Source organism: Callithrix jacchus, chromosome 22 (assembly GCF_049354715.1).
Source record: "Callithrix jacchus isolate 240 chromosome 22, calJac240_pri, whole genome shotgun sequence".
NCBI lineage: Eukaryota > Metazoa > Chordata > Mammalia > Primates > Cebidae > Callithrix > Callithrix jacchus.
The window spans coordinates 33,370,692-33,396,834 of NC_133523.1; the positions used below are offsets into that span (position 1 = coordinate 33,370,692).

At 40.0% G+C, this 26,143-nt stretch overlaps 1 protein-coding gene across 3 annotated transcripts; it reads left to right on the forward strand.

Annotated features, from left to right (window-relative positions):
* The first annotated feature begins 106 nt into the window (after positions 1-106).
* On the forward strand, positions 107-24,415 carry ZNF585A (zinc finger protein 585A). Of its 3 annotated transcripts, XM_035283427.3 has the most exons (6): positions 107-197; positions 3,064-3,274; positions 7,286-7,387; positions 17,163-17,289; positions 17,550-17,642; positions 19,868-24,415. In XM_035283427.3, exons 4-6 carry the CDS (start codon positions 17,256-17,258, stop codon positions 21,883-21,885), a joined length of 2,145 nt encoding a protein of 714 aa, XP_035139318.1. In that variant the 5' UTR covers positions 107-197; positions 3,064-3,274; positions 7,286-7,387; positions 17,163-17,255; the 3' UTR covers positions 21,886-24,415.
* The last annotated feature ends 1,728 nt before the right edge of the window (positions 24,416-26,143 follow it).

Consider the following 26,143-nt stretch of genomic DNA (forward strand, 5'->3'; position numbering starts at 1 on the left):
AGATTACGGAAAGTGTGCGCTGTCTGCGCCTCGTTGGCTGGTGAAATTGGAGTCCAAGTTAATTCAGAGCATGCGCAATATCAACAGCCTGCAAAGGGGAGGGGCTAGAAGTCGGACCGGAAGTGGAAGTGTTCCTCTAAGGCTTTTTTGCCGCTGGTGTCAGAATTTTCATATTTCAATACTGAGAAGTCTTTGAGGTGATTTTGGTTGGTCACGACTGGGGTTTCCGTGGAGCCAGTAATAGGGGGTGTCGAGGTTGCCTGTGGAGTTAGTGATGGTGGTTTCGGGGTTCGGCGATGGGTTTCTGTGGCGTCTGTTGTTGGTTGTCTGTGACGGATTTCTCGGGTCCTTAATGGCGCTCTTTGGGATGAGTGATTGGCGTTTGGGAGTCAGTGATGGGAGTCTGTGGTCAGTGACAGAGCCTGTAGGGTCAGCTATGGTGATCGGTGAGGACTGTAATCAGCTTGCTTTCTAACCTGAGTTGAAAGTTCAGCTTATTAATTTTCAGTCTTCTTTAATATAAAATATCACGTTTTGGTAAATCTTTGTATTAAAAATTGTTCAAGTCTAAGGGTTTTTTTTTTCTTTGATCCATAAATTATTGAGAAGTTCCTTTTTACAATTAATTAATTAATTAATTTTGAGACCGTGCCTCGCTGTTGCCCAGGCTGAAGTGCAGTGGTGCGATCTCGGCTTACTGCAACCTCCATCTCTCAGGTTCAAGCGATTCTCCTGCCTCAGCCTCCTAAGTAGCTGGGATTACAGGCGCAAACCATTGTGCCCAGCTAATTTTTTATTTTTAGTAGAGACGGGGTTTCACGATGTTGGTCAGGCTAGTCTCAAACTCCTGACCTTGTAATCTGCCTGCCATGGCCTCCCCAAGTTCTGGGATTACAGGCGTGAGCCACCATGCCCGGCCTCTTTTTTGTTTTAAATATGTCTGGTTAATGCTCAAATTGAAAAATTGCTTTATGACCTAGTTCGTGGTCAGTTTTCATGAATGTCACATCTATTCACAAAAATGGTATATAGTGTTCTCTAATTAATTGTATTGTTATAGATATTAATTAAGCATATATTCAAAAATATATGTCTCCTCACAGATTTAGTCTGCTTAATTAGAGAGGAAGGTAAACTACTCACACTGTCCATTTGTTATCTTCCTTCTTTTTCTGCTTTATATATGTGAAATTATATTAGGAGCAATTGTGTGCATTTTTAATACGTTATACATATAACTAAGTAGCTCAAAATATAACAATTCAAGTTCCTACCAACAATCTATAAAATAACTCATTTTCCCAAATGCTTTTCCTGCAGTGGATATTGTTGCATTTTAAACGTTTTTTTTTTTTTTTTTTTTTTTGAGACCGAGTTTCGCTCTTGTTACCCAGGCTGGAGTGCAATGGCGCGATCTCCGCTCACCGCAACCTCTGCCTCCTGGGTTCAGGCAATTCTCCTGCCTCAGCCTCCTGAGTAGCTGGGATTACAGGCACGTGCCACCATGCCCAGCTAATTTTTTTTAGTAGAGACAGGGTTTCACCACGAAACGTTTTTAAAATTTTGAGGGAAAATTATATCTGATTGCCCTGAGGCATTTCCAGTTACCAAAAGTTGGCATCTTTTTGGTTAATTGCCATTTGTTTCCTTTTCTGTGAATTTTTATATCCTTTGTCCATCTCTTTTTTTTGGCGATATATTTTAATGTAAAATTAGGAAATATCATCCAATAAAAAATACCTGATTTTTCTGCTATAGCGTCAGTGTTTCCACTCATGTGTAATAAGAGGACACACACCACAGTGTTATACACATATGTACTTCTAAAATTTATTTTAATATTCTTCGGGATTTAACAAATACACATAATTAAGTGATCGGTCCTGCTGGCCTTTGCCTACTGAATAGTGTATGATGGAGCTCTAGTTTGTTTTTTTCCAGGTGGATGGCAGTTATATCATTGCCATTTATGCAGTGACTGTCTTATGTACACTCAACTGAATACAACTTTTATCACATATATAGATCAATAGTCTGGTATATTTATTGTTTGACTTGTTTTTATTATGTTGTTTTTATATTGTTTTAATACCTGATAATGCGTGCTAATTGCTTATATTTATTGTATGATTTCTGTGTGCCAGGGAGGTGTTGAGCACTTTACAAGTATTACCACATTTAATTTTTGTAGCTTTGAGATAAGCATTTTCATCCTCATTTTTGAAACTGAAAGTGAAGAAACAGCCGGGCGTGGTGGCTTACGCCTGTAATCCCAGCACTTTGGGAGACTGAAGTGGGCGGATCATGAGGTCAGGAGATCGAGACCATCCTGGCCAACATGGTGAAACCCCATCTCTACTAAAAATAAAAAATTAGCTGGGCGTGGTCGTGCATGCCTGTAATCCCAGTTACTTGGGAGGCTGAGGCAGGAGAATCGCTTGAACTCAGGAGGCGGAGGTTGCAGTGAGCCAAGATCGTGCCACAGCACTCCAGCCTGGCGACAGAGCTCTCAAACTCCCAACCTCAGGTGATTCACCCACCTAGGCCCAACGAAGTGTTGGTGTGAACAACCGCGCTCCGCCAGGGCTGAGAATTTTTAAGTGTTTTATTTAACAAGTCCTTCAGGTAACTTTTTTTTTTTTTGATACGGAGTTTCGCTCTTGTTACCCAGGCTGGAGTGCAATGGCGCAATCTTGGCTCATCGCAACCTCGGTCTCCTGGGTTCAAGCAATTCTCCTGCCTCAGCCTCCCAAGTAGCTGGGCTACAGGCGTGCACCACCATGCCCAGCTAATTTTTGTATTTTTAGTAGAGACGGGGTTTCACTATGTTAACCAGGATGGTCTCGATCTCTTGACCTTGTGATCCACCGGTCCTGGCCTCCCAGAGTGCTGGGATTATAGGCGTGAGCCACCACGCCCGGCCTCCTTCAGGGAACTTGAATGCATATCCGTTTGAGAACCACTGCTTTCGTTTCTAGCTCAGGGACCTGCACCTTTATGTATCCAGGATGTGTTTATGTGGTGAATGTTAAATGACTGACTATGAGAACATTGTCTTTCCAGGTTTCTCTGGGGAGCCCCATGGTCAGATCTTCCTCCAGACTCCAGCCTACCTCTTCAGAGCAGCTCTGCTTGAGTTCACAGATGACCACTAAACTTCAGGCATCCTAGAGAAAAAGGATTGAGATCCATTATGGCCATGCCAGCCAGCTGGACTTCTTCACCCCAGAAATCCCCGGCCCTGGCTCTAGAGGATCATGGCAACTCCTATGAGGTGAGGAGGAGTCCCAGAGGATGGGAATTCAATCCAGGAGTAGATATCTCTGATCTGTCACTAGAATCTCAGGATAGAGGGAGACAGCTGGACCACAGGAAGCAGCTGGACTCTAGACCTGGTGCTCCTGAAACAAATCTTGATTTTCCTGTAGGGAATGAGCAACATGTGGGTAATGTCTCATTGTCTGGAGGCCACCTGTATGACAGTGGAGAGGTGGACTGTCAAGGAAAACTTGTTTATTTTGTCATGACACTACATTGATCTTTGGGCTGTGGATAGATTTTCCTGGTTAGAAGTCACTTTTCTGTGGGATTTTGAAAGTATTTCTCTGTTTCTTCCTAAACTGCCTCCTCCAACACATATATTTTCTTTCTTTTCTATTTTTTTTTTAATTTCTGTTTTTCAGATGTTCTCCATTTTTCCCCCTTTACTGCTTTCTATTTCTTTGCTGCTCTCTTTTTGGGGAAGCTTTGCCACGTTTGCATTGCAGCCCTTCTTTTGAGTTTCTCGTTACCACTATCGACATTTTAATTCAACGTTTTAATTGTGAATAACTGTAGTTTGTTTTCAAAATATTCTTTTTGATTAGCATCTTGTTCTTATTTCATGAGTATAATTTTATTTCTTATACCTCTAGAGATACTGTGATAGTGTTTTAGGAAACTTCAGTTTTCTGAATAGGGAGTATATACACTTAGTACAAAAATAGTATAATCGGTAAAATGGGAATAATAGTAAAAAATAAAAATTAAAAGCACTTAGAAATATATATATAAAGGCAACACACCCTGAAAAGTGTTATAGGAAACAAATTCAGGGGAAAGATGGATTTATGGTTCATCCACCTCTGTTCTCCACCTCCCCTGTGTTTCTCAACATAGATGACCAATTTTATTCATTTCCTTTGATTGCTTAATTCTGTAAACAAGTAATAACAACCACACATTTTTTTTTTTTATTACTAATTCACAGAAGGTGCCATAGTAGACTAACTTCACACATTGGTCTTTAAATATTTATTTGGTAAAATACAGATGATGTTATGAATTATGTAGCAGTAGACATTCTTTTCATGTCTTTCCCTTCTGTTGCATGTATAAGTAGTAGTAAAATTTCATTTCAGGGTTTTGGTTTAGCTGAATTTCACTGAACCTGTACTTCTGTTCCTGTTGGGTAATTTTATGATTGGGTATCTTAATCATCTTTATCTAGAAGATAGGAAGGGTAGATGGAAGCAAAAGCTCTAATGGTAAAGGTATAATTGGCAGTCACTTTTCTTAGTCAGAATAAGGAGACTTTTATTCACTTTTGTGGTTTGAAGAAGATTCTGATTTTTGTCTGTGCTCAAATATAATGACAGAATGGTCTTGGTTTTGTCTTCCACCATGGTGGTCAGAGATTGGTCTTGTTTGCTGTTGGTATTCCAAGAGATTGTTTTTGTGTAGTGCCACAGAGAACACCATGAGTTAGTTGGTCCTTGCCAGGCTGTCCTCTAGCAAAACTGAGGCTTAACTGATAGTACCAGGCTAACCGTCAGCAGTCAGGGGCTGCTTTTATCCTCTTTTAAAAATAAAGGAATGAACCAAAAGAAAGCTAGGGATACAATTTAGGAACAGATCAAAAGGAATTTAAGATGAAAATTAATCACTTAAAGGGATGAAAAGAATAGTTCATACTTAGGAATCATATACAAATAATTATAAAAGGTATCAACATTTGTTAACTAATAATATATCTTTGAACTATATTAAGTAAAAATGACCAGAAATCATTATGTGTACCCTTGGTCACTTTAGTACACTACACTCAAGACAGACAAAGACTAGAAACCTTTGCTGTCATACCGATTCTGTTTTCTAAGAACATTAAATTAGAAATAAAAAGTAACACCGGGCAAGGTGGCTCACACCTGTAATCCCAGCACTTTGGGAGGCTGAAGTGGGTGGATCACGAAGTCAGGAGTTCGAGACCAGCCTGGCCAACATAGTGAAACCCCGTTTCCATTAAAGATACAAAAAATAAGCCAGGCATGGTGGTATGCAGCTGTAATGCCAGCTACTCGGGAGGCTGAGGCAGGAGAATTGCTTGAACCCAGGAGGTGGAGGTTACAGTGAGCTGAGATCACACCATTGCACTCCAGCCTGGGCGACAGGGCAAGACTCTGTCTCAAAAATAAATAAAAATAAAAAGTAGAAGGCTCTTATACAACATTGTGAATATACTTCATGCCAGTGAACTGGTCACTTTAAAAATATTAAAATGGCACTGGGCACAGTGGCTCACACTAATCCCAGCACTTTGGGAGGCCAAGGCGGGCAGATCACAAGGTCAAGAGATTGAGACCATCCTGACCAACATGGTGAAACTCCGTCTCTACTAAAAATACAAAAATTAGCGAGGTGTAGTGGTGCACACCTGTAATCCCAGCTACTCGGCAGGCTGAGGCAGGAGAATTGCTCGAACCCAGGAGGCGGAGGTTGCAGTGAGCTGAGATCGGGCCACTGTACTTCAGCCTGGTAACAGAGTGATACTTTGTCTCAAAAAAAAAAAAAATTTAAATGGCAAATTTTATGTTATGTATATTTTTACCACAATTAAAAAAACATTTGAATAAAGTAGTACCTTTTAAAGTTTGTGTAGTAGGCTGGGTGTGGTGGGTCATGCCTATACTCCCAGCACTTTGGGAGGCTGAGGTGGGTGGACTGCTTGAGCTCAGGAGTTAGAGATCAGCCTGGGTAGCATGGTGAAACTCCGTCTCAACCAAAAATACAAAAATTAGCTGGGTGTGGTGGTGTGCTGGCCTGTAGTCCCAGCTACTCAGGAGATGGGAGGATCACTTGAACCTGGGAAGTGGAGGTTGCAGTGAGCTAAGATCATGCCACTGTATTCCAGTCTGGATGACACAGTGAGACCCTGTCTCAACATAAATAAATACAGTATGTTTGTGTGCTAAAGGTAACCTGCAGATAGAGGGGAAAAACTACAGATTTAATTGCTTCTTTTTTGGAATCCTGGAAGTTTGGGAGAAAAAAAAAAGACCTAAGGTATGAGTTTGACAGAAACACAAGTTGCATCTATGTGTAAATGATCAAGAAAAAGGAGTAAATGTCTATATAATCAAAGACTGGGTGGCCAGGCCCATGATGGCTCATACCTGTAATTCCAACACTCTGGGAGGCCGAGGCGGATGGATCACGAAGTCAGGAGATCGAGACCATTCGCCTCTACTAAAAAAAATACAAAAATTAGCTGGGTGTGGTGGTGTGGCTGAGGCAGAAGAATCGCTTGAATCTGGGAGGCAGAGGTTGCTTGCAGTGGCTGAGATCGCGCCACTGCACTCTAGCCTGGGTGACAGAGACAGACTCTGTGTTAAAAAAAACACAAAAAGACTGGACTGGCATTGTGGCTCACACCTGTAACCCCAGCACTTTGGGAGGCTGAGGTGGGTGGGTCACCTGAGGCTGAGAGTTCAAGACCAGCCTAGCCAATGTGGCAAAACCCCATCTCTACTAAAAATACAAAAATTAGTGGAGTGCCACAGTGCAGGCCTGTAGTTTCAGGTACTTGGGAGGGTGAGGCAGGAGAATCACTTGAACCTGAGAGGCAGAGGTTGCACTGAGCCGAGATCATGCCACTGCACTCCAGCCTGGGCAACAAAGCTAGATTCTGAAAAAAAAAAAAAAAAAAAAAAAAAAAGTAACAAAACAGGAGAAACAGTTACTTCGATACCTAAGATTTAAACAGTCATGAATGAATAGTATATAAAATTATGCAAAAAATATGAAAGTATAAACAAAAGGATAAAGGTTTACAAAAAATAGATATAATTGGTAGGAACAAATGGTTCAGAAATCCTTGAAAATTGATTCAGCGTTTGCAACACAGTAAAAAATAATGGAAAAGTCATGCACTTTTATAGTTGATGGTTATGCCAAAGTTTTGGGTAAAAAATAATATCTAAAATTATTCTCAACCTCGCTTTCGGTTTTTGTTTTATTTTGTTTACAGTGTTAACCTTGATGCCCGAAAGACCTGGAAATTATGAAGATAGATTCAGAAGTCAAATATGTTAACTAACTGCATTGAAGAGTAGAAGAAAACAATAGCCTAGTAGGTTTTCACTGGGACTAGTGAAACAACTGCTCTTTTCTCAGCACCCCTCTCCAAAGTCAAAAACTTAAATTGCAAAGATCTCAAAAACAATAAAAATGCTATCTGTATATCAGAGGCTCTGGTATACAGCAGAACTATACTAAATATTATTTAGAAAAATAATTTATCTCATGCATATGAATTAAAAAATCTAAATGAAAAAGATGAATTCCTTTTTTTTTCGAGTCAGTGTCTCGCTCTGTTACCAGGCGGGAGTGCAATGGTGTGATCCTAGCTCACTGCAACCTCCACCTCCTGGGTTCAAGTGATTCTCCTGCCTCAGCCTCCCGAGTAACTGGGACTACAGGTACATGCCACCATGCCCAGCTAATTTTTTTTGTATTTTTTTTAGTAGAGATAGGGTTTGACCATGTTGGCCAGGATGATTTTGATCTCTTGAACTCATGATCCACCCACCTCAGACTTCCAAAGCGCTGGGATTACAGGCGTTAGCCACCATACTCAGCAGAAAAGGATGAATTTCTAGAATATTAACTACCCCACCAAATCTTTTAATTACCATTTACCACATTTTATTTCTAGGTTTTAAGATTTTCATTTTTTAACTTTACTTTTGGCCAGGTGTGGTGGTTCACACTTGTAATTACAGCACTTTGGGAGACTGAGGCCAGAGGATTGCTTGAGCCCATGAGTTTGAGACTAGCCTGGGCAATATAGTGAGACCCTATCTCTACAACAAGAACCAAAATTAACTGAGTGTGGTGGAGATGCTACTTGGGAGGCTGAGATTGGAGGATTGCTTGAGTCTGGGAGGTCAAGGCTGCAGTGAGCCAGGACATCGCCACTACATCCAGCCTAGGTGATGGTGAGACCCTGTCTTCGAAAACAAAAAATTTTATTTTTTCTTTCTTTCTTTCTTTATTTTTTTCCTGGCACCAGCAACTACTTCAAGAAAGAAAAACTTTACTTTTAATAAGATTAGGATTGCAGCATTGGAGAAATTTACTTTTAAGAGATTATTAAGGCTATTTTTTATTTGTTTGTTTGTTTTGTTTTTAGGATTGTCACATAGGCACTTGAAAAGAAATCTGTTCCCAAAATATAGAATTTGCTAACTTATCAATAAGGTATTTTATATAGCTATGAGGTTTTTATAGTATTACTCATTTTTAAAAAAATTTGTTTTGTGGTATTACTCATGTTTTTCTACTTTGTCTTGTGGAGCTGAGAGATATTATTTCAAGTTTCCCACCACAAATGTATTTTTGTCTGTATTTTCCTATGGTTTTTTATAATCCATTTTGATGCTATGTAGTTTGGGGCACTGACAGTAACAGCATCTGAAACTCATTTCATACTGGGTCCTTGCTTAATATTTTTCCCCCTAGAATTCAGCCCTATCTAATATTAAGGTGGAGGCTCTTATTTCCTTTCTGTTGGCAATTCCAGATATGCCTTTGCTCATGTTTTTAATGTCATCCTTTGGAGTTCCTGTGCTTTTTTTTTTCTGTGGGAAGATGCATTTTATGTTATGCTTCTGACGTGGCTATTTCTTTTCTAAATCTTTTCCTATATACTCTATATGTTTGCTTTCTTTCTGTGTCCCTTCCATGTAATTTGGAAAGTTTGGATTCTGTGTGTGTGTTCTTTATAATGTTAACTTCTTGAACCAGATATTCTAATCTACTCTCTAAGACAGTATTTATTAAATTTGTGCTGTGAATAATGATTAACAGTTCTGTACTGCCACCCAAGGATTCTTTTGTTCATTGGATATTTTTATTAAACTCCTTTTATTTTTATTGTTTTTCTTTAAAAAAAATTCTTTATTTCCCTCTCATGTTGCTCTCTTGTCTTAATCTGCTCTTTGCCACCTTTTGTGATTTGCAGGGTCTTTTCATTTTCAAAAATTTATATTACTGTATTCCTAGTCTATCATTTTCCATAAGTAGTTCATTGTTTTAGTGAATATGAAGGATATGATTTCTTCTGTTGTATGTCAATTTACTTCTAGTGTATTCCTCTTAATCTGTTTTTTCATTCTTTTACTCATAGTATCTTTGTACATCAGGAGATGTTTATTACTATCTTTGAATGAGGAGATTTCTTCCTGACAAACTGTCTATAAGAAGATATTTGGTGAGGTGTCAAAACTGCATTCCAGCGTAACATGACATTGCCTTGATTCCCCATTAAATTTTTTGATAATGTGAGTTTTGCGGACTGGAAGTTAAGTGTGTGTAGGGTGTGAATACACAAGTATATGATGAAAAGAAAATTAGAGCATGTGTATTTTTTTCAGATATATGGGGAACTTTTTTCTTTTTAACCTATTTCAAGTTTATGGGCACAAGGACAGGTTTGTTATATAATTTGTATCATGGAGGTTTATTGTAGACTTTCATCACCCAGATATTAAGCCTAGTACCCATTCGTTATTTTTTTCTGATCCTTTCCCTCCTCTCACCCTCCACCTTCCAAAAGGCCCCATTGTGTGTTGTTCCCCTCTTTGTGTCTATGTGTTCTTACCATTTAGCTCCCATTTATAAGTTAGAATATGTGGTATTTGGTTTATGTTCCTGCATTAGTTTGCTAAGTATAATCTCCTCCAGCTCCATCCATGTTCCTGCAGAAGACATGATCTCATTCCTTTTTATGGCTGCTTAGTAGTCCATGGTGTATATATACCACATTTTCTTTATCCAGTTTATCACGGATGGGCATTTAGGTTGATTCCATATCTTTGCTATTATGAATAGTGCTGCAATGAACATATGTGGGTATGTGTCTTTATAAGAGAATAATTTATATTCCTTCGTGTATATACCCAATAATAGGATTGCTGGGTCAAACAGTATTTCTGTCTTTAGGTCTTTGAGGAATTGCCACACTGTCTTCTACAATGCCTGAACTAATTTATACTCTCACCAACAGTGTATAAGCATTTCTTTAAGAAATGACAATGATGTAAGCCTTATAAACAGAATCAACACACATCACAAAGAAATAAATTGTAATCTCTGAACACAATTAAATGAAGAAATTTAAAAAAAGGTAGCTTTTAAGAATCATACTTTTAGGCTAGGCATGGTGACTCATGCCTGTAATCCCACCACTTTTGGGGGCTGGGACAGGCAGATCACCTGAGGTCAGGCGTTTAAGACCAGCCTGGCCAACATAGTGAAACCTCATTTTATTTATTTATTTATTTAACAAGTAATATAAATTTAATTAAAGGATGTGGAGAAAAGTCATACAGGCACACTAAAAATGAATTGGAATCCAGCATCTGACACTGATTAACATATTTAGCAGATTAGACAAGACCTAAATTTCTGTAAACAACACTGAAAAACAGAATTTTTTTTTTTAATAAACATGGGGTTTCACCATGTTGGTCAGGCTGGTCTTGAACTCCCAACCTAAGGTGATCCGCCCGCCCTGGCCTCCAAAGGAAACTTCATTTTAACTAAAAATAGAAAAATTAGCCAGGCATGGTGGTGGGCACCTGTAGTTGCAGCTACTCGGGAGGCTTAGGCAGGAGAATCGCTTGAACCTGGGAGGCAGGGGTTGTAGTAAGCGAAGATTGCACCACTGCACTCCAGCCTGGGTGACAGAGTGAGAATCTGTCTCAAGAAAAAAAAAAAAAAAATCAAGCTTTCAGATATTAATGATCACAAGTATCTTTAATAGATTTTTCTCTCCAAGTTCTTCCTGTGTGCTCATGCCCACTCCTGAATTCAGTGACCTGCTCATACCTATGACTTTTTTTTTTTTTGAGATGGAGTCTGGCTCTGTCACCCAGGCTGGAGTGCAGTGGCATGATCTCAGCTCACTGCAGCCTCTGCCTCCTGGGTTCAAGTGATTCTCCTGCCTCGGCCTCCCAAGTAATTGAGACTGCAGGCATGCACCACAATGCCTGGCTAATTTTTTGTGTGTTTTTAGCAGAGACAGGGTTTCACCATGTTGTCCGGGGTGGTCTTGAACTTTTGACCTCAAGTGATCTGCCCACCTTGTCCTCCCAAAGTGCTGGGATTACAGGCATGATCCATCGCACCTGGTCTACATACGACTTCTGAATCTCCACTGCCATAGTAGCTGTCTGTCCCAGCTGCCTAGAATACATCCCCATATATATCCCATCACCTAAACCTCAATATATATAGAATTTAAATCATTTTTTCTTGTCTTCCTTCCCCAGCCTCTTCCTCTAGTCCTTAAATCTGTGGCATCAGAATCTACATGGTTGCACCAACATCTACACAGTGGCACAAAACTGAGAACTAAGAATTATTTCTGAATTCTTCTCACCTTTACATTCAGTGTCAGTGCACTTCCTTTTTTTTTTCTGAGACGGAGTTTTGCTCTTGCCCAGGCTGGAGTGCAATGGCATGATCTCAGCTCACTGCAACCTCCGTCTCCTGGGTTCAAGCGATTCTCTTGCCTCAGCCTCCTGAATAGCTAGGATTACAGGCATATGCCACCACACCTGGCTAATTTTGTAATTTGTTTTTTTTTTTTTAGTAGAGACGGGGTTTCTCCATGTTGGTCAGGCTGGTCTCTAACTCCCGACTTCAGGTGTTCTGTCTTCAGCCTCCCAAAGTGCCGGGATTATAGATGTGAGCCACTGCACCCAGCCGGTGTACTTCCTTAATAATACCACTTCCTGTCTGCAATCCTGTTAACTTTGGCCTTACTTTAGGTTGATAAGTACGGTTGACCCTTGATCAACATGGAGATTAGGGGTGTCAACCCTGGCACTGCTGAAAATCTGCATATAACTTTGACTCTCCCAAAGCTTACCTACTAATTAATAGCTTATTATTGACCAAGAGCCTTACTGATAACATGTAAGTTAAATTAAAACCTAGATTTTAATAGATTAATAGGTTAAAATCTATTTTACCATTATATGTATTATATATATTCTTAGATAAAGTAAGCTAGAGAAAAAAATTAAGAAAATCAAAAGGAAGATATTTATATTTAATATTCATTAAGTGAAAGTGGATCATCATAAAGGTCTTTATCCTTGTCTTTATTACACTGAGCAGACTGAGGAGGAGGAGGAAAAGGAAGGTTTGGTTTTGCTGGCTCGGGTGGCAGAGATGGAAGAGGTAGAAAAGGTGGAGGGGGAGGGAGGAGAGACATGCACACTAGGTGTTGACAGTTACTGAAAAAATTCATGTATATGTGGACTTGCGTAGTTCAAACCTGTGTTGTTTAGGGTCAGCTGCAATGTATATTCTCTCTCATCAATTGTGCAGTGAGTGTCTGATCTTCCAGTCTTGCCCATTCCCATATGTCATGTATGTTTTGAAAATAATCCTTCTTAAGTAATATGTATATTTAAATTTTTATTTTGAAATTATTTTTAAAAAAAAAAAGAAATTATTATAGATTCACAGGAGTTAGAAAATATAGTATAGAGTTTCCCCATAAATTTCAGTTTATTGTGGTAGATGATTATTTTAATTGATTCTTGAGTTCAATTTGCTGACATTTTGTTGGGAATGTTTGCATTGAAATTCATGAGAGATATTGGCCTGTAGTCTTTGTTTGTTTTTGGTACTTTGATTTTGACATTGGAGGAATACTGGGCTTATATTAGTTGGGAAGTGTTTCTCCTCTTTTATTTTCTGGAAGAGATTATGTAAAAATGACACATTCTTCTTTATAAGTTCGATAGAATTCTCTGGTAAAAGCTGGGCATGGTGGCATGTGCCTGTAGTCCCAGCTACTTGGGAGGCTGAGGCAGGAGGACTGCTTGAGCCCAGGAGTTCAAGCCTGCAGAGAGCTATGACCATATCACTGCACTCCAGCCTGGATGACAGAGCAATACTCTGTCTCAAAAAAATTAAAAAGAAGGAAAAAAAAAAAAAGAATTATCTGGTGAAACTATCTGGGCCTAGAGATTTCTTTTTTAAGAGTTTTTAAATTATGGCTTTAAACTAATTTAATGTCATAAGATTATTCATCTTATCTATTTTGAAAGATTTGCATTTTGGTGGTTTGTGATGTTTGAGGAATTGGCCTATTTTTTCTAAGTTATTGAATTTATTAGCTTGGAGGATTTATTTTTCTCACTTTATTTTAAACAGCTGCTGCATCTACAATGATATTTACTGTTTTATTCCTAATATTGATGATGTGTGTCTTTTTATCTTTGCCAGTCTGGTTGACTAATAGACCAATCAGTGAATTTATCGGTTTTGTTCTTTTGTTCTCTAATAACTGTATTGTCTTACAATGACTTCTCTATTTTTTATTTTCAGTTTTATTGATTCCTACTTTTTTTTTTGAGATGGGGTCTTGCTCTGTCGCCAGGCTGGAATGCAGTGGCGCGATCTCGGCTCACTTCATTCTCCACCTCCCAGATTCAAGCAATCTCCTGTCTCAGCCTCCTGAGTAGCTAGGACTACAGGCATGTGCCACCACGCCCAGCTAATTTTTGTATTTTTAGTAGAGACAGGGTTTCACCATGTTGGCTAGGATGGTCTCGACCTGTTTACCTCCTGATCCACCTGCCTTGGCCTCTCAAAGTGCTGGGATTACAGGTGTGAGCCACCATGCCTAGCCCATTCTGCCATTCTTATTTTATCTGAAACTGCTTTCCATTCAGCGGCTGGGTTATTTTAAAGCAAATCTCAAACACCATGTTTTATCTAAAAATATTTTGCTATATATCTCAAAGAGATATGCATTCCTTTTTTCCTTTTTGTTTAGCATAACCAGTAAGCCAATATCACACAACAAAATAACAGTAATTCTTTGATATCACATAATACCAATCATTTGCATTTCTCTAAATTGTCATATCTTTTTAAGGGCCGGGCGCGGTGGCTCAAGCCTGTAATCCCAGCACTTTGGGAGGCCGAGGCGGGTGGATCACGAGGTCAAGAGATCGAGACTATCCTGGTCAACATGGTGAAACCCCGTCTCTACTAAAAATACAAAAAATTAGCTGGGCACGGTGGCGCGTGCCTGTAATCCCAGCTACTCAGGAGGCTGAGGCAGGAGAATTGCCTGAACCCAGGAGGCGGAGGTTGTGGTGAGCTGAGATCGGGCCATTGCACTCCAGCCTGGGTAACAAGAGCGAAACTCCGTCTCAAAAAAAAAAAAAGAAAAAATCCTTTTAAGATTGGTTCATTTGAATTAAGAGCCAAAGTTCACAAGATGCATTTGGGTTAGTATGGCTCTTAAGTCTCTATTAGTAAAGAAAAGATTCCTTTCATGTCCATTCTTTTGTAACTTTTTGAAGAAGTGGGTCATTTGCTACCTTCTGAATTTAGCTGATGTCTTAGTTTTCATATTGTTCAGAATGTTTCACTCTCCTTCCCACTCCTGTGAATGGCTTGTTAGATCTGGGGGCTTGATAAGATTCAGATTTGAATTTTATTTTTTGGCAAGAATACTTCATAAGTAGTATAATGAAATTAATTACTAAGTCATGTCAGCAGGCACATGAGAGCTGGTTCGTGGATGCAGATGTTACTAGCTGATCTATCCACTGTACATTTCCCTTCAGCATTTCAACTGAAACATTCCAGCAGCCATTAATGATTACTGTCTAAGTCCATTATTTCATTAGTAGTTATACATGATGGTATTTTATTTTATTTATTTTTTGAGATGGAGTTTCGCCCTTGTCACCCAGGCTGGAGTGCAGTGGTGCAATCTTGGCTCACTGCAACCTCCGCCTCCTGGGTTCAGGCAATTCTCCTGCCTCAGCCTCCTGAGTAGCTGGGATTACAGGCACGCGCCACCGTGCCCAGCTAATTTTTTGTATTTTTAGTAGAGACGGGGTTTCACCATGTTGACCAGGATAGTCTCGATCTCTTGACCTCGTGATCCACCCGCCTCGGCCTCCCAAAGTGCTGGGATTACAGGCGTGAGCCACCGCGCCTGGCCCCATGATGGTATTTTAATTTTATCATAACTTCTTTATTTATTAGCTAGAATCATTCTATAAAGAACTTTTCTTCACCAGTTGTTTGGTTATCCTGTAACACAGAACTTTTTGTGATTACCTTAATTACCATTACTGAAAGTAAAAATTCCATACTTTGACCAAACTGTTTTTCCTATACGTCTTTTCTGGCACATTAGACAGACTTCTCTCCATTTATATAAACCCATTTGCTGTTCTGTAAACTCGTCGTGTATTTTCTGATCTCTACAACCTTTATTCTTGTCTTTTCTGGGCATTGTCCCCCTCACCCCATATTCTGTGTTATCCCTTTGTATCTTCCAAGTTAAATCCCTCAATTCTGTGGAATGTAAACTTACTCCCTCATGTAAAATGTACTTTTTGTTTCTTTGGGCCTTCAGTGTATTCCACATAAAGTATTTGCTTTGCAACATCTTAATGGATTTTTTATGTCTTTTTTTTTTAAAAAAAAAAAACAACTTAAGTCTAATTTATTTTCCAAGCCTTTTAAGTTGCTAGAAGATTGGAAAAATAATTATTTATGTGTTCCCAGGGCTAGTCTAAGGGTTAGTCCTAAACGGAAGGTATATCGCAGTCATGCATCTAGTTGCTAGAAAACTAAAACACAGCATATTTCAATTGCCAGTTTTGAAAAATGAGTAATTGACTATAGTACAGAACAAACAGCAGAAATTCTTGATTGGATTTCCGTGTTCCACAAAATATGGAAAACTAGATATTTAATATGCACATATATATAATATTGCTTAGAAATTCCTGCATTATACAGGTGTATACATTTGTCAAAATTTTAAATGGTAAATTAAAGATTGGTGCGTTTAATTGTATTTAAATTTTGCCTAAAAAAGGTCAACAAGTTTTACACTCTACTTCATGATTTGCATTTTGAAGTATTAGGAGAGGCCAGGAGCGGTGGCTCACACCTGTAATACCAGCACTTTGGGAGGCCAACGCTGGTGATCACCTGAGGTCAGCAGTTCGAGACCAGCCTGACCAATATGGTGAAACCCTTTCTTTACTACAAATACAAAAATAAGCCAGGTGTGGTGGCTCATGCCCGTAATCCCAGCTACTCTGGAGGCTCAGGTAGGAGAATCGCTTGAACCTGGGATGCAGAGGTTGCAGTGAGCCGAAATCATGGCATTGCACTCCAGCCTGGGCAACAGAGCGAGACTCTGTTTCCAAAAAAACAAAAAACAAAAAGTAGTGTTACGAGGAAGTGTGGTGTCATCTGCAACGTACTTTCTTTTTTTTTTTTTTGAGACAGAGTTTCGCTCGTTACCCAGGCTGGAGTGCAATGGCGTGATCTCGGCTCACCGCAACCTCCGCCTACTGGGTTCAGGCAATTCTCCTGCCTCAGCCTCCCGAGTAGCTGGGATTACAGGCACGTGCCACCATGCCCAGCTAATTTTTTGTATTTTTAGTAGAGACGGGGTTTCACCATGTTGACCAGGATGGTCTCGATCTCTTGACCTCGTGATCCACCCGCCTCGGCCTCCCAAAGTGCTGGGATTACAGGCTTGAGCCACCACAACTTACTTTCAAATGTACAAAAGAGCAAGATGGATGGATAAAAGAATGGCTTAGATTTATGATAAGGCAAGTAAAGTGTTAATTATAGAGCTTAGGTGATAGGTATACAGTTCTTACTGTACTGTATGTTTGAAAATTTTCATAATAAAATATTAGAGAAATGGGAGTGAGTTTTTAAAAAGAGGATGTAAATTTAAAACACCAAGACCTGTATTCCATATTCCTAAATATAGTCTCTCTAACCCCCTAAGCTGACTATGCACATTGAATAGGCATGTGCCCTTACAGGGATCAGTGTCCTTCAGGGATGTGGCTATAGATTTCAGCAGAGAGGAATGGCGGCACCTGGACCCATCTCAGAGAAACCTGTACCGGGATGTGATGCTGGAGACCTACAGCCACCTGCTCTCAGTCGGTAAGTGCAGTCACCTTGGTATCTGAAAGGAGGCCTCACTGAGAGTGCTTCATTCTCATTCCATTCCATTTTGAATGCCGTCAGCATCTAAAATAGCTGATGGTTTTGTCCTTAATTTGTTTAGGGCACACGGAATATTACTCTGAAAAGTTATAGTTACTTTACTGAAGAAAAAATCCTCATCAAAGAATAAGACTTTATTGATTAGTCCCTGAAACATAAGTAGCTGGACCCAGACCTTTATCATTTCTCATGAACAGGGTATCAAGTTCCTGAAGCAGAGGTGGTCATGTTGGAGCAAGGAAATGAACCATGGGCATTGCAGGGTGAGAGGCCACATCAGAGCTGCCCAGGTGAGTGAAGTACGACTCAGATAGATGGGAGACGGGAGGAAATCTCAGCTGTCTTGAGAAACACTGACACCCTTGGAATACTATTAAGATGCTTTTTCTGGAATATTCTGAATTTTTTTATATTGCTTAATGCCCCTTGGCCTCTCAGATCACTGAATGCCTTCCCCCTACATGACCTTTGTCACTTCTTTTTTGTCACAGCCTGGGCTGTGTTGGCCAGGCTGGAGTTCAGTGGTGTGATCTCAGCTCACTGCAACCTCCGCCTCCCAGGTTCAAGTGATTCTTGTGCCTCAGCCTCCTGAATAGCCAGGATTACAGGTATGTGCCAGCCACCATGCCCAGCTAATTTTTGTATTTTTAGTAGAGACAGGGTTTCACCATGTTGGCCAGGCTGGTCCCAAACACTTGACCTCAAGTGATCCACCCACTCTGGCCTCCCAAAGTGCTGGGATTACAGGCATGAGCCACCTTTGTTCTTCTTTGGCTTTGTGGATTCTGAATCATGTGCCACTCTGCCTCCTTAAAGATCTTTCTTTCTTGGTTATGCTCATTTTCTCTAACATTCTTTTTTTCTCCGACTTACCCCATAGTCCTAGAGTCTTTCTTTTATATTCAGACATTCATGGATCTGCTTTCTTTCAAAGTTACTCTGTGTCACACACACTCCCACTCCTGCTAGTCACCTTTATTTCTTTTCTTTCTCTCTCTTTCTTTTCTTTTCTTTTTTTTTTTTTTTTTTGAGACGGAGTTGTTACCTAGGCTGGAGTGCAATGGCACGATCTCAGCTCACTGCAACGTCTGCCTCCTGGGTTCAGGCAATTCTCCTGCCTTAGCCTCCCAAGTAGCTGGGACTATAGGCGCGTGCCACCATGCCCAGCTAATTTTTGTGTTTTTTAGTAGAGACGGGGTTTCACCTTGTTGACCAGGATGGTCTCAATCTCTTGACCTTTTGATCCACCCGCCTCAGCCTCCCAAAGTGCTAGGATTATAGGTGTGAGCCACCATGCCACTGTGAGATGCCTCAGAACCTTTTCCTCCAATCAGCCTCTCTTTTTTTCTCAACAAAACAGGGAAATGGAGGAAATGGCTGTGGAGGGAATGGCTGTGAAATTCTTAATTTTTCCCAGTCCTTCATGCCTTTTATCCAGCTGATGACTTGGGGGTCACTGTTACTTCATCTTTGGGATTTTCTTTCTGCTGTCTTTAACATGATTAATCACCCTTCCTGACCTTTTTTCCTGATGTTGCTTGAGTGATTCCACGTTGACCAGGGTTCGTTTTTGTTGTTGTTGTTTTTGATTGCATTATTTTTATAGTTTAGCTGATGAGGTTTGAGTTTAATCATGGTCCTCAGTTTAAGACACACTATCATCAAGAGCCTGGGTGAGGATTCTCTCTTATGTATTTTTTTTTTTTTTCTCTTTCTCCCACATCCATTTTCCTGCTTGTCATAAGCCACTGTTTCATATGATGGAAACATTTTTTATTTCATGCATGTTGTAAGTGAATTAAGAGTTTGGATAATTAGTTTATATGAATGATACTGTGGTATATATAGCGTTTTTTGCCTTACTTTTTCCCCATCAGTCTGTGGTGTTATCTCTTTATCTGGTTTGTTTCCTCTAACTACTGAATTGTTTTCCAGAATGTTTCCTATCAATATTATCACCCACCACCTTTCTCTTCAAGTTACTCATCTTCACCCTTTTCTCTGTGTTCAGCCTGGATGAGACATTTGTACCATCCCCTCTAGCCTCTGCTAGCTGTTCTTTGAGCTAAAACAAACTTTCTCATTTGAGCAGAGAAGTTTAGGTTTCAGACCTTATAGCAAGGAATCTCTGAAGAGGTTTCTTTACATATTGAAAGAAAAGGACATGATAAAAGTGATGTGAGATTCTATTTTATTCTAGAATAATTATGACAGATTGCTGACAAATAGAGAGCTATCAGCAAAGAAAAGAAATACTAAAATGATGTTGCTTTCATCAAGAAAATATTGCAACAAAGAGGCATTATGACTTTAAGGATAGAAGAAAAATAATTCATGTGAGCCCAAACATCACTTATCCTCCCGAAAGACCCCATCAATGTGGCTCATTTGGAAATGGATTAAAGCATAATTTAGATTTACACAGTCATAATGAAAATAATGCTTCAAAGAATGTTAAAAAGATTACCAAATGATAAAATTTCTTCCAATACTAACCATGAGTGTATTCCAACAGGAGAGAAATTATGGGACTATAATCAATGTAGAAAAATCCTCAATTATAAACAAGTATCTTCTCAACCTCAAAAAATGCATCCCAGGGAGAAACCTTATGAATGTGCTGAATTTGAAAAGATATTCACCCAGAAGTCACAGCTCAAAGTACACCTGAAAGTTTTTGCAGGAGAAAAACTCTATGTCTGTATTGAATGCGGGAAGGCTTTTGTACAGAAGCCAGAATTTATTACACATCAGAAAACCCATATGAGAGAGAAACCCTTTAAATGCAATGAATGTGGAAAATCCTTTTTCCAAGTATCTTCTCTCTTCAGACATCAGAGAATTCATACTGGAGAGAAACTCTATGAATGTAGCCAATGTGGGAAAGGCTTCTCTTATAATTCAGATCTCAGCATACATGAGAAAATTCATACTGGAGAGAGACACCATGAATGCACTGAATGTGGCAAAGCATTCACACAGAAATCCACACTCAAGATGCATCAGAAAATCCATACAGGTGAGAGATCCTATATTTGTATTGAATGCGGACAGGCCTTCATTCAGAAGACTCATTTGATTGCACACCGAAGAATTCATACTGGAGAAAAACCATATGAGTGCAGTAACTGTGGGAAATCCTTCATTTCCAAGTCACAACTTCAGGTACATCAACGCATTCACTCAAGAGTAAAGCCCTATTTATGTACTGAATATGGGAAGGTGTTCAGCAATAATTCCAACCTCATTACACATAAAAAAGCTCAAAGTAGAGAGAAATCTTCTATATGTACTGACTGTGGGAAGGCATTTACTTACAGGTCAGAGTTGATTATACATCAGAGAATTCACACTGGAGAGAAACCTTATAAATGCAGTGACTGTGGAAAAGCCTTCACTCAGAAATCAGCACTCACAGTGCATCAGAGAATTCATACAGGAGAAAAATCATATGTATGCATGAAATGTGGACTGGCCTTCATTCAGAAGGCACACTTGATTGCACATCAAATAATTCATACTGGAGAGAAACCTTATAAATGTGGTCACTGTGGGAAATTGTTTACTTCCAAGTCACAACTTCATGTTCACAAACGAATTCACACAGGAGAAAAGCCCTATATGTGCAATAAATGTGGGAAGGCATTCACCAACCGGTCAAATCTCATTACACATCAGAAAACTCATACAGGAGAGAAATCTTATCTATGTTCCAAATGTGGAAAGGCCTTCACCCAGAGGTCGGACTTGATTACACATCAGAGAATCCATACTGGGGAGAAACCTTATGAATGCAGTACTTGTGGAAAAGCCTTTACCCAGAAGTCTCATCTCAATATACACCAGAAAATTCATACTGGAGAGAGACAGTATGAATGCCATGAATGTGGGAAAGCCTTCAACCAGAAATCAATACTCATTGTTCATCAGAAAATTCACACAGGAGAGAAACCCTACGTATGCACTGAGTGTGGAAGAGCTTTCATCCGCAAGTCAAACTTTATTACTCATCAAAGAATTCATACTGGAGAGAAGCCTTATGAATGCAGTGACTGTGGGAAGTCCTTTACCTCCAAGTCTCAGCTCCTGGTGCATCAGCCAGTTCACACAGGAGAGAAACCCTATGTGTGTGCCGAGTGTGGGAAGGCCTTTAGTGGCAGGTCAAATCTCAGTAAGCACCAGAAAACTCATACTGGAGAAAAGCCCTACATTTGCTCTGAATGTGGGAAGACCTTCAGACAGAAGTCAGAGTTGATTACACATCACAGAATTCACACTGGAGAGAAACCTTATGAGTGCAGTGACTGTGGGAAGTCTTTCACTAAAAAATCACAGCTCCAGGTGCATCAACGAATTCACACCGGAGAAAAGCCTTATGTGTGTGCTGAATGTGGGAAGGCCTTTACTGACAGGTCAAATTTGAATAAACATCAGACAACACATACTGGTGACAAACCTTACAAGTGTGGCATCTGTGGGAAAGGGTTCGTTCAGAAATCAGTGCTCAGTGTCCATCAGAGTATTCACGCTTGAGAAAAAGTATGAGAAAACCTCTCTGAGGGATGGGTCTGATCGTACATTGTTGCATTCATGCAGCAGAAAAATATGTATATTATTGTAAATAGAAATGACCACATCAGAATGTCACACGTGACTGTTCTGGAGAAGGCCTCTGAGAAGGCATAGAATGAGGCGAGGGACCCTTCCAACCTTGTCAGCAGCCTCAAACCTTGGGGCATTCATACTGACAAGGAACTGGGTCAATTTGGTACATAGGAAAAGTCTTCTCATGAAAACTACAATGGAACACTGTTACCAAATTCTTCATAAGAAAGATTATATTATGTTAATGATAATCTTGTTTACCATGGAATAGGTGTAGTGTCAACAAATTGAATGATAAAACAACATAACTTGAATCCTAAGTTCTGTGAGTTGTTCATTGCAGAACAGATGGTCTAACAGATTTGTGGGTGTTTTCTTTCTCATTTGAATGTATCACACTTGGTCTTATCCAACCCTCATTCAATATTTCTATCAAGGAAGAATTAAAAAAAAAAAAACCTTTGTGTTTACAGATGTAAACCTCAGAACTATGTTGAGTCCCCATTGTTATCTAGCACGAAGACTTGCAACCCCCCTCATTATCTGCCAGGACTGTCTCTGAGCCTCGCAAGCCCTCAGCACATTGTCTTTTGACCTCCAGCACAGTGTCTTGTGAACTCCTATCACCTTCAAGAAAGCTTCTGAGGTAAGAATTTTCAGGTCATCTGAGAAAACTTAAAAATCCCTTCTGCTTACATAGTTCTTTCAATTCAGTTGCCTTTTTTCCCCTTTATTTGTCACTGACTTGAAGCTTAGCATTTGGCCTTAATGATGTGACTTTCATATAACAGATCAATAACTTCTATGAAAACCAATACCACCATATGTTTAGGGGCAGAAAGGGACACAGCCAAGGCAAACACTGGAGGTCAAAACCAATGTCACCATATGTTTAGGGCCTGGTGTATTTTAGGCAAGTTGGTTCTCCCTATTGGAGCTAACGTTTTTTTTTTTTTTGAGATGGAGTCTCGCTCTGTCACCCAGGTTGGAGTGCAGTGGTGCGATCTTGGCTCACCGCAACCTCAGCCTCCTGGGTTTAAGCAATTCCCCTGCCTCAGCCTCCCGAATAGCTAGCTGGGACTACAGGTGCATGCCACCACACCCAGCTAATTTTTTGTATTTTGATAGATGGGGTTTCACCATGTTGGCCAGTTATATAGTTGAAATCATACAGTACGTAGCCTTTTCAGACTGACTGCTTTCACTGAGTGATGTGGATTTACGTTTCCTCCGTGTCTTTTCACGGCTTGATAACGCATTTCTTTTTAGTGCCAAATTATGTTCTGTTGCCTGGATGTTTATTTATTCACCTACTGAAGGACTGTTGGATGCTTCCAAGTTTTGGCAATTATGAGGAAAGCTGTTATAAATACCTGTATGCAGGCTTTTTGTGTGAACATAACTGAAATATTTTTAAAGTTATATTTATTGAGGTATAATTTACATGTAGTAATATTCACACTTTTTAGTGTGGCGTTCCGAGTTTTCACAGTTGTATCTAATCATGCAATCAAACACCACAATCAAAATAGAGAACAGTTCCCTCACTTCCCTCATTTCTTTCCTGTCCCTTTCTAGTTCCCTTTTTCCACTCCCAGCCCTTGGCAATCACCAGTCTGTTTCTGTCTCTATAGTTCTACCTTTTCCACAATATTGTGTAAGTGGTGTCATTGTGTGTGCGTGTTTTGTATTTATATGTATATCTCCTTTTGAGTCTGAGTGCTTTCATTTAATGTGAAGTATCTGAGATTCATCCATATCATGCTATGAAATACAGATGGAAAATAAGGTGATGAAAAGATTCTCAACATCTTTATCAGGAAAATGCAAATTAAACCACAATGAGATACTACTATAGAATGGCTTTTAGAATGGCTAAAAATGAAAATGTACTGAGAATTGACAAGAATACAGACCAATGGAAATTTTCATGCCTTGCTTGTAGCGATGTAAAATGGTCTGTCCACTCTCCAAAAGTTTGGCAGCTTCTTATACTCTTAACTGTACATTTATCATTATGGCTAAGTAATCCCACACTTAAGTAGTTACCCTAGATGAAAGAAAAATTCTGTTTACATGGAAACCTGTACTCAAACGTTCACAGCAATTGTATAATTGCCAAAATTAGGAAACAGCATAAATGTACATCAGTGCATGAATGATGAAACAAATGTGTACACTGATACCACGAAGGGCTGCTCAGACATAAGAAAATGATGTATTGACACTTACTACAACATGGATGAATCTCGTAAGTGCTGTTATATTTGACCATGTGATAACTTGAATTACATTTGGTAAAATATTTATAAATATAAATAACTAGATTTATATATTTTAATCTTATATGTACCTGTCATTACATGCTACAGTAAATTATGTCTACAGTATGTTACATAGTATATTGTAATATTTATGACTGTATATTCCCTACTACAATAAAATAGTTTGTATTTTATATAAGTAGTATCTGTTTTATAGTATATATTTATTATCTATGATTACATAATTTTTATATTTTACATATCAAACTTTCACATAATATTTTGGTTATTTCTACTTTTACCTAGTTGCATTTAATGTTTGTAGTGTAAAGATATAACCACAGGAAGCCAAGGTGGTGGATCACGAGGTCAAGAGATTGAGACCATCCTGGCCAACATGGTGAAACCCAATCCCTACTAAAAATACAAAAATTAGCTGGGCCTGGTGGCACATGCCTGTAGTCGCAGCTACTCAAGACTGAGGCAGGAGAATTGCTTAAACCTGGGAGGCAGAGATTGTAGTGAGGCGAGATTGCATCACTACACTCCAGCCTGGCAACAGAGTGAGACTCCCAAAAAAAAATACAACTACAATAAAAGAGGCCATAGAGTCCAGAGAGCCCACAGTTGGAGACAGTGAACATTTATCTCAATTCTGGGTGTTTTAACATTAAGGATGCCTTTTCTGGCTTTGGGCCTTTGCACTGACTGTTCCGAGAGTACTCTGCTTCTCCAGTGCCCATGCATCTTGCTTTCCTCTCCCAGCTTTGGAGTGCCTCCACCCCTATCTCATCCTGCCACTGAAGTGACACATCTCTAGCGGTCACTTCCTGATCCCTTATTTTGTACTGTATTTGCATTGCAAATACTACTATCTGACCTGATTCAATATTCCTTTTTTTGGTTTTTCATCCCTCTTTCCCACTGGACTATCATTCTCATGAGACCCAGACTTCATCTGTCTTGTTTCTGCTGTACCCAAGGCGCCCAGCATGGTGCCAGCTCAAAGCAGACATTCAGTACAAGCTTGTTAATTGGATGAATGAATAGCAATAATATCAAGGTTGACCAAATGCCCCACAGATTGGCTACATGCATGGGGAAGTTGGTGGGGTGGTTCAGGTCCTCTAATTCAAGATTTAATGCCAGCCGCCATGGTTCAGCACACCCAGCTCTAACTCCATGTCAGGGTGGTGCCCAACTGAGTATCCTACCTACATTCCCCACTGTTTACAAGGTCTCCTAACTTAGCCTCCTCCTGGTCATGGTGGCAGGCTATGTAGATGGGGAAAAGGGCAGTAGTGGGGGACCGATAGGCAGGGGGTCACTCCCATCAGCATCTACCCTAGCATTTCTATCCTGCACCCCATTGTCAGTGGTCATCTGCCCACCTCCTCCCCTGGAGTAGCCACTGGAAAATATGGAACCCTGGGAGCAAGAGGAATGTGGCAGGGCTGAGGGTTCTGGGCCTCAGGCACCTTGTAGGATAATGGATGCGATGCGATGCGATGTGGCACGTGTTGACCCTGTGGCCAAAGTCAGGTTAAAGCCAAGGTTGTCATGGACACTTCTCATAATGCCAGGATTACTCACACCCTCCACCCTCAGCTTTTAATTGGGCTACTAGTGCCAATGTGACTTTTTTTTTTTCCAGACAGAGTCTTGCTTTGTCACCAGGCTGGAGTGCAGTGGTGCTCACTACACTACAGCTCACTACAATCTCCGCCTCCTGGGTCCAAGCGATTCTCCTGCCTCAGCCTCCAAAGTAGCTGGGATTTACAGGCACACCCCACCACACCCAGCAGATTTTTTGTATTTTTAGTAGAGATGGGGGTTTCACCATGTTGACCAGGATGGTCTCGATCTCCTGACCTCGTGATCTGCCTGACTCGGCCTCCCAAAGTGCTGGGATAACAGGCGTG